The sequence below is a fragment of the Maniola hyperantus genome, chromosome 3 (genome assembly GCF_902806685.2).
Source record: "Maniola hyperantus chromosome 3, iAphHyp1.2, whole genome shotgun sequence".
NCBI lineage: Eukaryota > Metazoa > Arthropoda > Insecta > Lepidoptera > Nymphalidae > Maniola > Maniola hyperantus.
In genome coordinates, this window is record NC_048538.1 from 3,740,717 (window position 1) to 3,755,516 (window position 14,800).

At 37.9% G+C, this 14,800-nt stretch overlaps 1 protein-coding gene across 1 annotated transcript in view; it reads left to right on the forward strand.

Annotated features, from left to right (window-relative positions):
• Window positions 1–14,800, forward strand: part of LOC117996408 (uncharacterized) — a 73,011-nt gene that overhangs the window by 54,518 nt on the left and 3,693 nt on the right. Inside the window, exons 3-6 of the mRNA XM_034984464.2 lie at window positions 703–1,210; window positions 4,357–4,465; window positions 7,358–7,440; window positions 8,035–8,171. Coding sequence (XP_034840355.1) covers window positions 703–1,210; window positions 4,357–4,465; window positions 7,358–7,440; window positions 8,035–8,171 — 837 coding nt within the window. The remainder of the gene's footprint in view (window positions 1–702; window positions 1,211–4,356; window positions 4,466–7,357; window positions 7,441–8,034; window positions 8,172–14,800) is intronic.

The window sequence follows — 14,800 nt, forward strand, 5'->3', positions numbered from 1 at the left end:
GCGCAAGACCGTGACGTGTGGCAGTCCCTACAAGAGACCTATGTCCAGCAGCGGTCGTCTATCGGTTGATGATGATGATGTCAGTAGTAATTCACTAGTCATCATGATCAACCTATTGCCGGCCTACTACCGAACCCAGGTCTCCTCTCAGAATAGGCAGGGTATAGGTCATTATACCCTGCTCATAGTTCGCCACGCTGGCAAAGTACGGATTTCGCACACCTTTAAGTACCAAAATTATGGAGAACTCTTAGGCATGCAAGTTTCCTCACGATATTTCCCTTCACTTGCAAAGCAGTTGATATTTTTAATTGCTTAAAACGCACATAACTCCGGAAAGTTAGAGATGCGTGTCCGGGATCAAACTCTTAACCTCCCGAAGGGTAAACGGATGTCTTAACCACTAAGCTATCACGGCTGTATGTACCTATATATTAAGCTTATTTTTAACATAGTCTAATTATTAATGAATTGATGTTTACAACGAAGCATATTTGCTGATAATAAGTGAAGACAAACAAAATCGAAGACAATTATTTCTCTCATGAATATAATATTTCTTTGCCATGTTAAAGATAAAGGTAACCAAAGTATATTTTTCGAAGGATAAAAACGTTCGAATTCTTTCACAATCTAAGATAAAATGTATTTTCAATAGTAAATACCGTTTGGAAATAAATTACCACATTTTTTTCCCAACAGGAACGGACGCTGACACCTCGACAATTCCGAACGAAACCAATGAAACCCAACCAACGATAAATAAGGTCTATCAAATGCTGTACGCTACCACCGCCTCACATAATGAAACCAACCCTAACTTTAATTACTCCCTCAATGTTCTACATAGTTTCGAACCTAAGCATTTCTCTACTACGGAGAAAATAGATAAATCAAAAGTAATGTGTTGTGAGAACGGCACAGACGTAATGTACAAAAGTTTAGATAACGGTGCTATTGTGGCAAATATGTTAGATAAGGACATAATAAATAGAAAGAGACGGGTTGTGAATGTGTTGTGGGATGTAAATGTGCTACGGGACGAGAACGTGACGACGAATGGTCATATGGAACCTGCGGTGACGTATCCGAGCCTTCAGCCGATGGCTTTGGAGAGGAAACGCAAACCAGGGGAAGCTGGGTCCAGTGCGCCATTGCTCAACTACATATTTGATACGTATTCAAACACACATCAGCACAGAAATGAGAGGTAAGTTGTAAGTTGTAATTTTATTTCGGACTAGCTTATGCTCGCGACTTCGTCCGCGTGGACTACACAAATTTCAACCCCCCCCCCCCTTAGGGGTTGAATTTTACGAAAATCCTCTCTTAGCGGATGGCTACGTCATAATAGAAAGAAAGAAAGAAAAAGTGTAGAAAAATAATAGCTATCTGCAATCCAAATTTCCCGATCCGTCCCGTGGTTCGAGCTGTGCATTGATAGATTAGTCAGTCAGTCACCTTTTCATTTTTAGGTATATGTATATTGTATATTCGTTGGATGAAAATATAAATCCTATTCTCTATCCCATGAGAATTTTTTAAAAATTCGGTCTTGTAATCTCTAGATAAAAAAGAACTATATTGTCTGTTTGTCTGTTTATCGTGTCCGTCAAGATCCATCAAGGGAACCAATATGGTACTTCCCGTTTACCTATATCATGAAATCTGGAAGGTAGCAACGTCTTATAGCACAAGTAAGGGGTAAAATCCCAAAAATCGTTAATTTGTGGTTACATGACACAAAAATCAACAAGTGTCATTTCTTGTTTATGATGGTAAGGAACCCACTTGACCGGTTTATAAAAATATTTATTTTGAGTAGCTAGATAAATCGATAGTATAAAAATAAGTTTAATGGAAAAATATCATAGCGGTACAAATTTTCCGCTACCGGATCAGGATTATTTATTTTTATTCCCACACGTGTGTTATCGTTTATAGAAAGGTTTCAGTTAAAGCCTGAAACTGACTGAAAGCACGACGTAAACTGCACGACAATAAATCTAAATATATAAAAATTAATCGCCGAAATGTATGTACGCGCATAACTTCCGAACGACTGCACCAAATTGGTTAATTCTTTTTTTGTTGTGCTTATATTTGTCAGGGCAATGTTTGTATGAAAGAAATTATTTGGAAAATCAACGGGAAAATACATCTTTCTATATCTTCTTTGTTTTTCTTCTATATAAAAATGAACCGCCGAAAAACAAGTAGTTTAAGGACCATTTTATCTTAACGCTAAAATATTTTGACGCTGCAAATTCTATCAAAATCGGTGAGATGTAAAGTTTTATACTAAGCCTACAGTTCCTTGTATTGTAGCTTCTAACAACCGCGTTGGACACTTTTGTCGTTTGTGTGTTCCATGCTTAAAGGGAGCTTATTTGAGCTACAAATTATGGTAACCGCATGCAAATCCTACGTCTGTCGGCTCTTTTACGATATTGTATAATTTACCATAATATTTCGAAGCATAACATAGCATATTAAATATGTAGCATAATTCAGTAGCGTAGACGATTTTGGCTTACCGGATATTATTTCTAAGATATCCTAGAAAATGCCTAAAATCGTACCATGGATATAGTGCAGTACCGTTCGGTACCGTACCAAACAGCGAAATTGTGATAACATCACGAAAAAAAATTAAAATATTGTGTTCATGAACAAATAATTTGTAGTTTCAACTTTCAAAGTAAGATTACTTTACCAAGTGGGGTATCATATGAAAGGGTTTTACCTGTACATTCTAAAACAGATTTTTATTTATTTTTATGTTCGGTATTTATCGTACAAAATGTAGAAAAAATACGGCTGTAGTACGCAATCATCGGTGCGCGAGCCTGACTCGCCTTTTGCCGGGTTTTTTTTTTTCATTTTGTCAGTCATTCTGTCCATTAGTCAGTCAGTGTGACAGTTACTTAGCCTGTCAGTTCCTCAATCAGTAGAGCAATTCCTCGCAATTCAGTAGGGGATTGTAGCTTGTATAAAAATCAACATGTTAACTACAGGAATGTTTTTGTAAAATGTAATAGGAAGGGTGGAATGTGTAAAGGGAAGCGAAGGCTTTTATCACTCGAGATGTCACAGGGTGTCTACTGTTTATACTGAAAATGAAGCTGCCTTTGAAATGCTTTTTCAAGCGTTCAATTGTAACCTCTTTGCAATTGTAAGGGCTAATTTTTCAATCACTTAACACATTCGCATTAAGTTTTTTTTACCTGGAAACCCCCTGATATTTTTCAATCACTTAGGTAACACATTCGCATTAAGTTTTTTTTTTACCTGGAAACCCCCTGATATTTTTCAGTCACTTAACATATTCGCATTAAGTTTTTTTTTAACCTGTAAACCCCCCTGATATTTCAGGGTCCTTGAATATCGTGTAAATTTTGATTGAATTTTTTTATTATTCTTTAACTATTTTATTGAATCCTTTAGCAATCATCGTAGATGGGAAAAATATACTCAACTAGCTTATGCTCGCGACTTCGTCCGCGTGGACTACAAAATTTCAAAGCCCTATTTCACCCCCTTAGGAGTGGAATTTTCAAAAATCCTTTCTTAGCGGATGTCTACGTCATAATAGCTATCTGCATGCCAAATTTCAGCCCGATCCGTCCAGTAGTTTGAGCTGTGCGTTGATAGATCAGTCAGTCAGTCAGTCATTCAGTCAGTCAGTCAGTCAGTCACCTTTTCCTTTTATATATATAGATGACAGCGCGAAACTGAGACAATATAATATACCAGAGAATACTATTTACATGAACTTTGTTCGCTTACAATAGTCGAATACAAATTCTGAGGATAATTTCATTTGCGCCTCTCAAGTAATAGGCACTCGCACTTACATAGTTGTTGAGAATTTGCATTAATTATTCTGTTTGCTTTCCCTACTTCATTGTTTACGAACTTAGTTTCGGGTTCAGATTGAATCAATAAATCCGTTGACTTCAGTTTGTTTGAAAGTAAATTAGTACCTACAGAAGGGAATAACCGCCTCAGTAAATTAGCACAGAGGGGAAAATCACCCAGCCACCACATTCAGTGGTAGCGTCACATAGCCCTACCCTTAGAGTAAAAATAAGGCAGCTATAGAGCGCACCTTACAGAAAATGAACTATACTAACTTATCAGAATAAGAAGGGTTTTGGCCATAGTCTACCACGCTGGTCAGATGTAGATTGGCAGACTTCACACACCTTGGAGAACAGAGAACTCTCAGGCATGCAGGTATCCTCACGATGTTTTCCTTCACTGTTAAAGCAAGTGATATTTAATTACTTAGAACGCACATAAGTCCAAAATGTTAGAGATGTTAGGTATTCTAATGATTCTTCTTTTTTATAGAGTCGGCACCGGCAACAGCATATACGTGGCAGCGGGGCCAGAGATCGAGGCACTGGTGGGGTCCACAGCACTCCTGGACTGCAAGGTGGACGCGCTGCACGATAAACTGGTAATAAGTATGTTCCACCCTCATTACCGTACATTTCCACACTTTCACTTGCTCATATCAGTATATCATCAATACCCTATCCTTTTGGCCTTCAGTCCCCTGCTGGGCTTATACTTTGGGGCTATGCAGGTTCTTGAATACCCGTATCACTTCGACCATCTCCGATCTATTGTGTTCGCCTACACTTCACATTTCCTTGTCAAATCCTGTAGCCGCACTTTTTTGACTGGAATTGAAGTAGCATCCTCAGGGAAAACAAAATGTGTTCACATCCCATGAGTTTAACCAATTTTGACGAAATTTGGCACAGAGATAGCTTATATCCCGGAGACGTATATAGGATACGTTTTATTTTGCAAAATCAAAGAGTTTAAACGAGATATTTAAAAAACCTAAATAGTAAATCCACGCGAATGAAATTGTAGGTATCATGTTCAAGTTAGGTACCTAGGTATTACCCTAATATCAAGTATGCTCTTTCGGATATACCTACAGTTTTTCCACCTGCAAAGTAAAGTACTTAACTACGATATTCAATAGGTAGGTATCTTCTAGGCAAGCAAGCTCGACTCTAGACTGCACCACTTAGGTATATCAGGTCAGGTGTACCGTGTAACTGCAGTCAAGGCCTATTCAATCTTCATACAAAAAAATCAATAAATTTTCTAGAGCTATTGGCCTTGGAAGAGAATTGCGTTTGAGAAAAAACTTGTTCAATTTTGTGTTTAAATTACCTATTGCCTATTGTGTATTACGTCAAACCAAAGCTTTTTTTATAAAAGCTATGGAAGAATTTTTTATGATCATGATGAAAACTTGTAGTGTATCATGCATTAAATTATCAATATTTTGACGCATTTCCAATTCCGGAAATATCATCATCACCATTATCATCAACCAATAGACGTCCACAGCTGGACATAGGTCTCTTGTAGGAACTTCCACACGCCACGGTCTTGCGCCGCCTGGATCCAGCGGCTCCCTGCGACTCGTCTGATATCGTCCATGCACCTAGTGTGGGGTCTTCTAACGCTGCGTCTTCCGGTAAGAGGCCGCCATTCCAGCACCTTGAGACCCAAACGTCTTCGGTATTACGAACTATGTGCCCTGCCCATTGCCACTTCAGCTTCGCAATCCGTTGAGCTATGTAGGTTACTCTAGTTCTCCTACGGATCTCCTCATTTCTAATTTGATCACGTATTTTCATATCATATTTTCGTTCAATTCTGAACCAGTCCCAGGGTGATTAATTACTACGTACTTAATTAATACACTAATACAATACTCGTGGATTATGTAAATACTCAAATTAATAGGTATGTAAGTCGATCACACTCAAAACTATATTACCAGTTTATCCCCGCATCTTCGTCCGCGTGGTTTCTGTTTTGAAAATTCCGTTGTAATTTCTCGAAATTCTTTCTTATTGGAGGCCTAAGTCTAAGAGAATACTTAGGTAGGTACTTGATGCTAAATCTTTTTCTAGACCCAGCAGTTTGATCCATGCGTTGCACTACTTTTATCTTCTCTTCTTCTAAATGTACAAAAGGAAAAGGTGACTGACTGACTGATTTATCAACGCTGAACGCACAGCTCAAACTACTAGACAGATCGGGCTGAAATTTGGCATGCAGATAGTTATTATGCCGTAGGTATCAGCTAAGAAGAGATTTTTAAAAATTCAAGCCCTAAGGGGTCGAAATAGGGGTTTGAAATTTGTGTAGTCCACGCGGACGAAGTCGCGAGCATAAGCTAGTATATACTGGTTGTTATGTTATGGTTCCAGATCATCTCGCGAGACGGTTCAATGAACAAAGAAATTATCTTCAAATCTCATTCAACATTACAAATCTACATGTAAATACCTAATGCATACAATAATTAGTGATACTAATTAAGATCAGTGATGATCTACAGCACTAGAAATCGTGATAGCCAATTAGCATTTATAACTAACCCTATAACAGATGTTCTTGCTAATTGAAGTAGATGTAATCCAATTAAATCAGACATTGCATGCAAATTTATGAGGTCCTATCCTACTACATAAAATAGGCGCACCGGAATAGAATAGAATAACCCCTAAGGGGGTAGAATAGGTGTTTGAAATTTGTGTAGTCCACGCGGATGAAGTCGCGAGCATAAGCTAATAAACTATAAAGATGTAGCAAGGTCGCTTCGATCAGTGCTCGACGAGTCGCCTCTGGGGAAATACACATATTTCATCGCACTACACGCCATAAACTTAATCAGATATAGAGCTGGGAAGTTTCGTGTGGGCTTCGTTACTTACTTAAAAATAGACCAAAGGGCAGATTAGACGTCCTCGTTATAATAATATGAGTAATCACCAAAATTATTTTCAAGTTACTTTGTCAGATGGCTTTGGCAACTAATCCATACTTTAACTTATTACTAGATGATGCCCGCGACTTCGCACCTACGCGTGGATTTAAGTTTTTAAAAAAATCCTATTTGAACTCTTTAATTTTCCGGGATAAAAAGTAGCTCATATCACTCTCTAGGTCTTAAACTATACCCATGCAAAAAATCACATCGAACGGATCGATGTGATTTTTTGCATTTTGCTCCGTTGCAACGTGATTGAAGGATAAACCAACAAACAAACACACTTTCACATTTATAATAGGGGTAATGATAGGGGCGTGATAAGAAAGTGTGTCTGTCTGCCTCTCTGTCTGTCTATCTGTCTGCTAGCTTTTCACGGCCCAACAGTTTACCAGATTTTGATTAAATTCGGTACAATAACGAATATACATACATTACATACATACATACATTCATCAATTCATGGTTCAAAGTAAGTACGTGTTAAACTCTAAATGATACTAATGCAGGAGATGGTAAATGCAAGCGTTTTTCTTGTTGCAGGTTTCGTGGGTACGTCGGAAAAACGACGAACAACCGATGGAATTGCTGACAACTGGCACACAGCAGTATACGGCAGATGACAGGTAAATATAATCTTAAGAGACCGTATGCCCGATTTTCGATTTTGAAAAAAATGTAAAATATTATAGATCAATCCCTTCTTAATAGAATATAGTTAACAAAACATTAATTTTATTAAAAAATATTATTCAAATCTTAAATCTTGCGGAAGGCGTTTTACTGATTTCACGCTTTTGAGTGAAACTTCGGCCACACATTTAATAACAAAAAATTGTAGAAAGCGACTTATAAAAAATACCAATATTATGAACATACTCTCAAAATTAGAATAATGGATTTAGTTGTTATATGTTGTATACAAAATTAGTAAATAAATATATCTATATCTATATCTATAAATATAAAATGCAAAGTCCTGACTGACTGACTAACTGACTTATATATCAACGCACAGCCTAAGCCGCTGGTCCTAGAGACATGAAATTTTGAGGGTGTGTTCTTTGTAAAGAGTAAGTAAAAAGTCAGCGACAGGTCGCGAAGCAATCGGGTAGGGTACGCCCCGCACACCCGCCTCACACCCCTATTGCCACTTTAACCTGGCGCGCACTATACCTACCTATATATATATTAAAGAAACCTTTTTATTAAAAATTTAGATATTCAGCTCGCTTCATCCCGCCAGACATCTGGAGGCTGCAGATAAAAGAAGTGAAGCAGTCGGACGCAGCATTTTACGACTGCCAACTGTCTGCCCATCCTCCGAGGACTGCGCGGGTCACTTTGAGGGTGCCTGGTAAGTCAATAATTTTCTATACATATTATACAGAGGGTAACCAGAACGCTGGCAATAAACGAAGACAGGTGATATTACTGATGATTACTGATATGATATGATATGATAACACCAAAAAAACGCGAAAATTCCAAAAAAAACCTATACTTTGTGAAAGTAGGCCATTCGAGTCAATGCCACGTAGGCTTAATTTCGAGATTTCATTACTTCACTTTGAAAAATGTAAGTACTATTGTAAAATTGCGCGCCATTGCGTGGCAGATTATAATTGGACTTTTATAATTCTAAGGCAGAGATCTATAGAGCGCATTTTGACTTTGCTCAGACTTACGATTGAGTTAAAACGAGACAGATTTATGTGAGAGGTATAGCTCTGTCTCGTTTTAACTCTGTCTTAAATCTAAGCTAAGTCAGAGTGCGCTCTATAGATCTCACCCTAAGACCCTATTGTAAATAAAATGTTGCAATTAATAAAGTCAAAGTCAAAGTTTTTTTTCAAAATAGGTAATTAATAACTCTTTTTGATGGTCAGATGTTGGATTTCTAAGATATAGTGGTGATAATTATTACGCAACTTAAAACTAAAGCTAGGAGGGATCCAAACGCGCCCAGGTCTGAGAAGAGCCCACAACAAACTCAGCCGGGTATTCTTTTTATTATCACCACTTTACAAAATTATTGAAACTTATTAGAACTATCACAATCAATCTTTAAATTCAATAGAAAGCTTGTCAATTCCTCTTATGAAGACAAGTTAAAATATTTTAAACTCGATTCTCTATGCTTGCGCCGTATGCTACTTGATACAATCCTACTGCATAAAATCATCAACAATCAAACGGATACCACACTTTTGTCAAAAATAGGTCTAAATTGTAAAATCCCAAAACGAGCAACTCGCACTTACAACGTATTTCCAACTAAGCCCTGCCGCACTGTTTTTGCGACGCACTCTTTCCTCAATCGCATCTGTCATCAATTTAATACGCTTCATCAGAAAGATCGACAGCTAAATATTTTTAATTCTACGACAACCTGCTTTCGTCGTAACGTCATTATCTCCCTACGAAAGGGAGCTAATTAATCAGTTTGTAATGAGACGTAACCGATTTAACGTGCTAATTCCTTATTACATTTTGCTTTACTTTACTGCCTTTTAAAGTCATAACATCATTGTACCTAAATCTTTTGTACTAGCCAGTTGTTAACGTTTATGCTATGTGTCCTTTAGTTATAAATCCTTTTGTATGTAAATACTTGTGTATGTGTAAATGTTGTTGGTTAGTCAAATAAAATAAAAAAAAAATAAAAAAAAAACAATCCGTTAAGCAACTCAACTCAAAATCCTTTACATTATAATAGGAATGTAATAAATAATCGTAAAGTACGAAAAACGAAAGTTGCCATATCTCGGGTCACTTAGCTCCGCTATCGGTAATAGGTGTGCGGGTTGAAGACTGGTCGCAATCCCGCACGTGGCTGGAATAGGTTTATTTTATTCAACTTTCCCGACCGACTGGATGAAACATTAAAAGTTAAAACCTATATTGTGAACTGTACGGAATGTAGATTCAGGAGATACTAACATTAAAATTATTTTTATTGCCTTGCATATAGTACGCCACGGGTCGAGATGGCAATTGGGCTATGAGGTGGTAGGACGCCCGCCCGCACGTTACCCGCGCTATTCCGCACGGAGTTAGCGCGAGGACTGTGCGGATGTGCGGGGCGTCCCAACCCCTTGTGGTGGTTACCACAATAGAAACTAGATGGCGCTGTTCAATCGATGACGTAGTCCCGAACAAATGTACAGCCGATAGTAATCGCACTAATGAAGTTTTCTGCAATCTGGACTATATATAGAAGTTTCAAGACATAACCGTCGGCCCAGCTGGCGCTACCGAGCACAACCAACCGCTCGGTGGGAGATCTCCCCTTTAGTACGGTCGAGCCTGCACACCGCTCCCGTACATCGCGATATCGACCTGTCGCGTATTATACCTGCAATGGACTCGTTAGTGAAAAAGCGCCGCTGATCAACTGAAAGTTGTAAATCTCATCATCATCATCATCGTCGTCAATTCATCGCCAGCTCACTCCTGAGCCTCTGGGAATGAGAAAGGTTTGGCCATAGTCTACCACGCTGGCCAACATTATAGTTGTTGAATTTTGGAGGCCTAGGCCTATGCCGTAAATACGGTAAATACCTAAATCTTAGTCTTAAATATATAAAAGGAAAAGGTGACTGACTGACTGACTGACTGACTGGTCTATTAACGCAAAGCTTAATAATATTATATTAAGACGTAGGCATCCGCTGAAAAAGGATTTTTGAAAATTCAACGCCTAAGGGGGTGAAATAGGGGTTTGAAATTTGTGTAGTCCACGCGGACGAAGTCGCGAGCATAAGCTAGTAATATAAGGTATATGCATCGTTTTGAATTCTCATAATATCACGGGCATCATACTGAAGATAATAATGGAAGGTCCTACATAGTGTGTTATCAGTAACGCGTGGGTCAGTGGGACGCTATCCCGGACGTGTCCGGAATGGAACCGATTTTACATAGGTACTGATAATATAATTTGTTTACGAGAAATGAATAAAAAATTGAAAATTTCAGTTTTTTCAGTAAAATTAGTGACATTTTTTGAAAATAAAAAAGGCAATCAGCGGGGACTGCTGGCAAAAGTGAAAAATTTTCAAACCTCCTTCACCAGCCTCTAAATTTTTTTTAAAAAGATTTATTAGCCATGTTAAATGACTAATATTCCCCTTCCCCTTTCGTCTCCATCTAAGCGTCAATTTTTGTGCTAGGAGTAGGTACGACAATAGTGCAACGGGCGGGGTTTGAACCGTCGACCTTTCGGTTTTCAGTCACCTTTACCGGTTGAGCTATTGAGGCTCTGTGTCGTGCCTCCACCTTTTTTACGCTATCATAAAATATTAACAAACAATTTTAATAGTTTGCATAAAAATACTGATGGCACAGCGTAATAAATGTCCAACACTTGGAAACTTTTGTCATAAAGCCCCGCAATATTCGGTGCGACTTTTGCATTCATAAACATACAATTTTATGTTTTATTAACTTTTGATGAACTCTACCAGTAACCCTGTATAAAATAAAAGTTATATTTGTATGTGCCTCATGTGTAAAGTTATCGATTATCCATACCATTAAAAAATAATGTTAATTTTGCGTTCGTTCTTCATTAAATACATATAGCATAGTTTCGTTCTATGCGTTCGCAAGTACATCGTTTAGGTATCTCTACCCCTAACGTTTTTAAGTAATTAAAATATCACTTGCTTTAACGGTAAAGGAAAATATCGTGAGAAACCCTACAAGCCTGAGAGTTCTCCATAATGCTCTCAAAGGTGTGTGAAGTCTGCCAATCCGCACTTGACCAGCGTATTAGACTATGGTCAAAACCCTTCTCCCTCTGAGAGGAGACCCGTGTTCTGTAGTGAGCCGGCGATGAGTTGATCATAATGGTGATGATGGTATGTGTGAGGGTAGTAATGTGATCCGTCTGCATGACCACATACCGAAGCATGGCCTTCTATTCTATAATTTTATCGGCCATCAAATTGATTAGGTCCTTTGTTCATAGATAAATTGGATCTATTGTTTTAGTCAGCATTTTTGCGGCTGTGCGTACACAAATTGTATTCTCTCCAATAGTCAGAATCTAGCTGGTGAAAGCTTTAGATATAGGAGACTGAATATCGCTTTGGAAAGCACACGCAGCAGTTTCATGCGGGCAATCAAATAGCGTACGAGTATTTCAAGTTGCGAATTGACAACTTACACTAGCGGCACGCTATGATGGCCGGTTTGACACATTACAATAGTGATGTGGAATGTCAATTTATTCTCGAACAAAAAACAATTAAGTTTTGTTTTTGTACCTGATTAAATAGGTTTAATAAAACAAAAATGTATATGTTTATTTAATTTATTTGAACGAACTGAATATTTGAACGAAAATGAATATACATACTTTATATGCACACAAGAAACATATGAATACAAAAGATACCGAAAAAGGTGCCACAAAAGGCCATAATTAATCAGATTCGTCCATACTACTATTTTCACTGTCGTCACTGCTATCATCACATACATTAATAATTATATGTTCGTTTTCTATAATATATCTATTTTCACATCTCTTTCATAATCTTCCCTTATTAATTTAACAGTTCTATTCACAACCTTTTCCCAGTCTCCTTTAGTCACATGTTCACAAGCTTCTTCTAATAATTTTAGCATTTTTTTTGTGGTAAATGGGGGTTCTGTATTGTGTCTTGCAGCATATCCCTTAATTTGAGCCCACACCAACTCAATCGCATTATACTCACAATGGTAAGGCGGTAACCGTATAACTCTGTGCCCATGTTCTAATGCTATTTCGTCAATGACGTATCGGATCTTGGTTGGTTTGTTTTCTTTTAAAAGACGTACTAATTCCGCTTTTAACATATTCATGTTTGCATCTACGCCATTTTTACGAAGCCATGCGACGATATCAGCTTTCTTTTGGGATTGGGCAGGTGGCTTGTCAATTTGCATCGAGTGGTATGGGGCGTTGTCCATAATTATAATAGATGGTTCAGGGAGGCTACACAACATTGAGGTAAACCATTCAGTAAACTTTTCTCCATTCATGTCTTCATGATAGTCTCCAGTGGTTTTTGACGCAAAAGCCATGAGAGAACCTTCGACAAACCCGTTGATGGTTCCGGCGTGACAAATTATAAGTCGCGATCCTTTTCCTACAGGAACTTTGGAAGTAGATGCTGCTGTGTCATCGTTCCAAGAACGGCCTACAGTATGGTTAGCATTAAGCCATGTTTCATCCAAGAACACAACATTTTGCCAATTTTTGATTTCTTTCACTTGCCGTAAAAAAGTATACCTTGCCATCGCTATATCAAATCTTTCCATCAATATTTTGCGTTTGTTACATTTTTTGTATCGAAATCCAATGGTCTTCAAAATCTTCGTTAAAGAACTTTCCCCACCGAAGAATAATCCAGCTTCCTTCAGTGAATGCACCAACTTTTTTCTTGTTGGATACTCCTTCTGTAAATAGTAGCCGTAAACATGTCTTCGGATAGCATCGGCATCAAAGCTATCGATGCCTACGACTGGTTTTGCTCGTTTTCTCTTTTTTGGTGTGTGAAGTTTATTTTCTTCTGTGCCAGTCTCGCCATATTTTTTTTTAGTTATCCGTCTAACAGTTCGTTGTCCAATATTAAGCGCATCAGCTACGCGTTCAACCACTGACGTTATAGGTAAAATTGGCCCTCCATTTTGAGCTTCACGATCGAAATAGTTACGAAGGCGTATTAGGAACTCACGTGTCTGACTATTTAGAACAGTTCTCTGCGTACGTTCGGTCATATCGACGAAATCCACAACAAAGGGCTTGAACAGAGTCCAAATTAACGAGCAAGGGTCAACAGTAATGCAGTATCAATATTTGAAATCCAAAGCCAGGTCAAAACTATATCACAATCGCATTGCACTGACAGTTTATACTTTTCGAAGCAACGTCAATTCGAAACTGCTTTGTTTTGCATTGAGCATTGACGCGAGTTTGCCGGAGGTAGTAGTTGTGCTAGCCAGCGATCCTATGTGACGATCGTATTAGATTCCATTTTTAAAAATTTATTGATATTTTTTTGCGATTTCAGAGGTTTGTCCACATAGTGAAAATTGTTCATATTCACAAGTACATTCACCCCTTAAATGGTGCAAACTGATTTTTCTACACTTGTATACATTTAAGAAATCAATTTAATAAATAAATTTTGAGTCCTAAACCTAAAACTACATTCGATAAAATTTATGAATCTCTGCACATCACTATCGTCAATAAAGTAATACAATTATTTCCTTCAAAGTCGTTATCAATTAATACGGAACTTCATGAGCGGACAAACGTCAAACCGGCCATCATAGCGTGCCGCTATTATAGTAAACATATTTTAGATTAGTGTTACGGTGTTTGCACGAAATACGAATACGTTTGAAACCTAAACATTAACACTTCGGCTGAATACAAAGGCAATAAGTAGATTATTCAACATGGGGGTAATGAAATGTCTTACGTCACGGGCACCGGGATAAATCCTAAGCGTAACGAGGAAGTTCAGAGTAACTCCCAAGCGTAGCGAGGGTGTTGCATCTAGAATCCTGAGTGAAGCGCGGGACTTAGGGGCGCCAAAGACTAAGACAGTATTACTCCCAAGTTCAATACTCTACTTTTCACACCTCGCAAGATACGTTGATATTATAATTGAAATAGTTATCTTACTTTAAAAATTGAAAATACTAAATATTATTTCATGAATACAATTTATTTTCTAACTGCAAATTCACGGTTTTCGGTTTTTTTCCTTTACTTGTGCCTTGACCTACGTACCTGCCAAATTTCATAATCATAGGACAACGGGAAGACACGACAGACGAACAACAAGGAGATCCTATAAGAGTTCCCTTTTTTCTTTTGAGATACGGAACTCTAAAAACTGTCAGTAAGTTGATGTCGGTGCGTAACAAAGAAATGAAACGCTTTATGAGTCCGATGCTAAAGCACTTGGCGTAAATTTACGG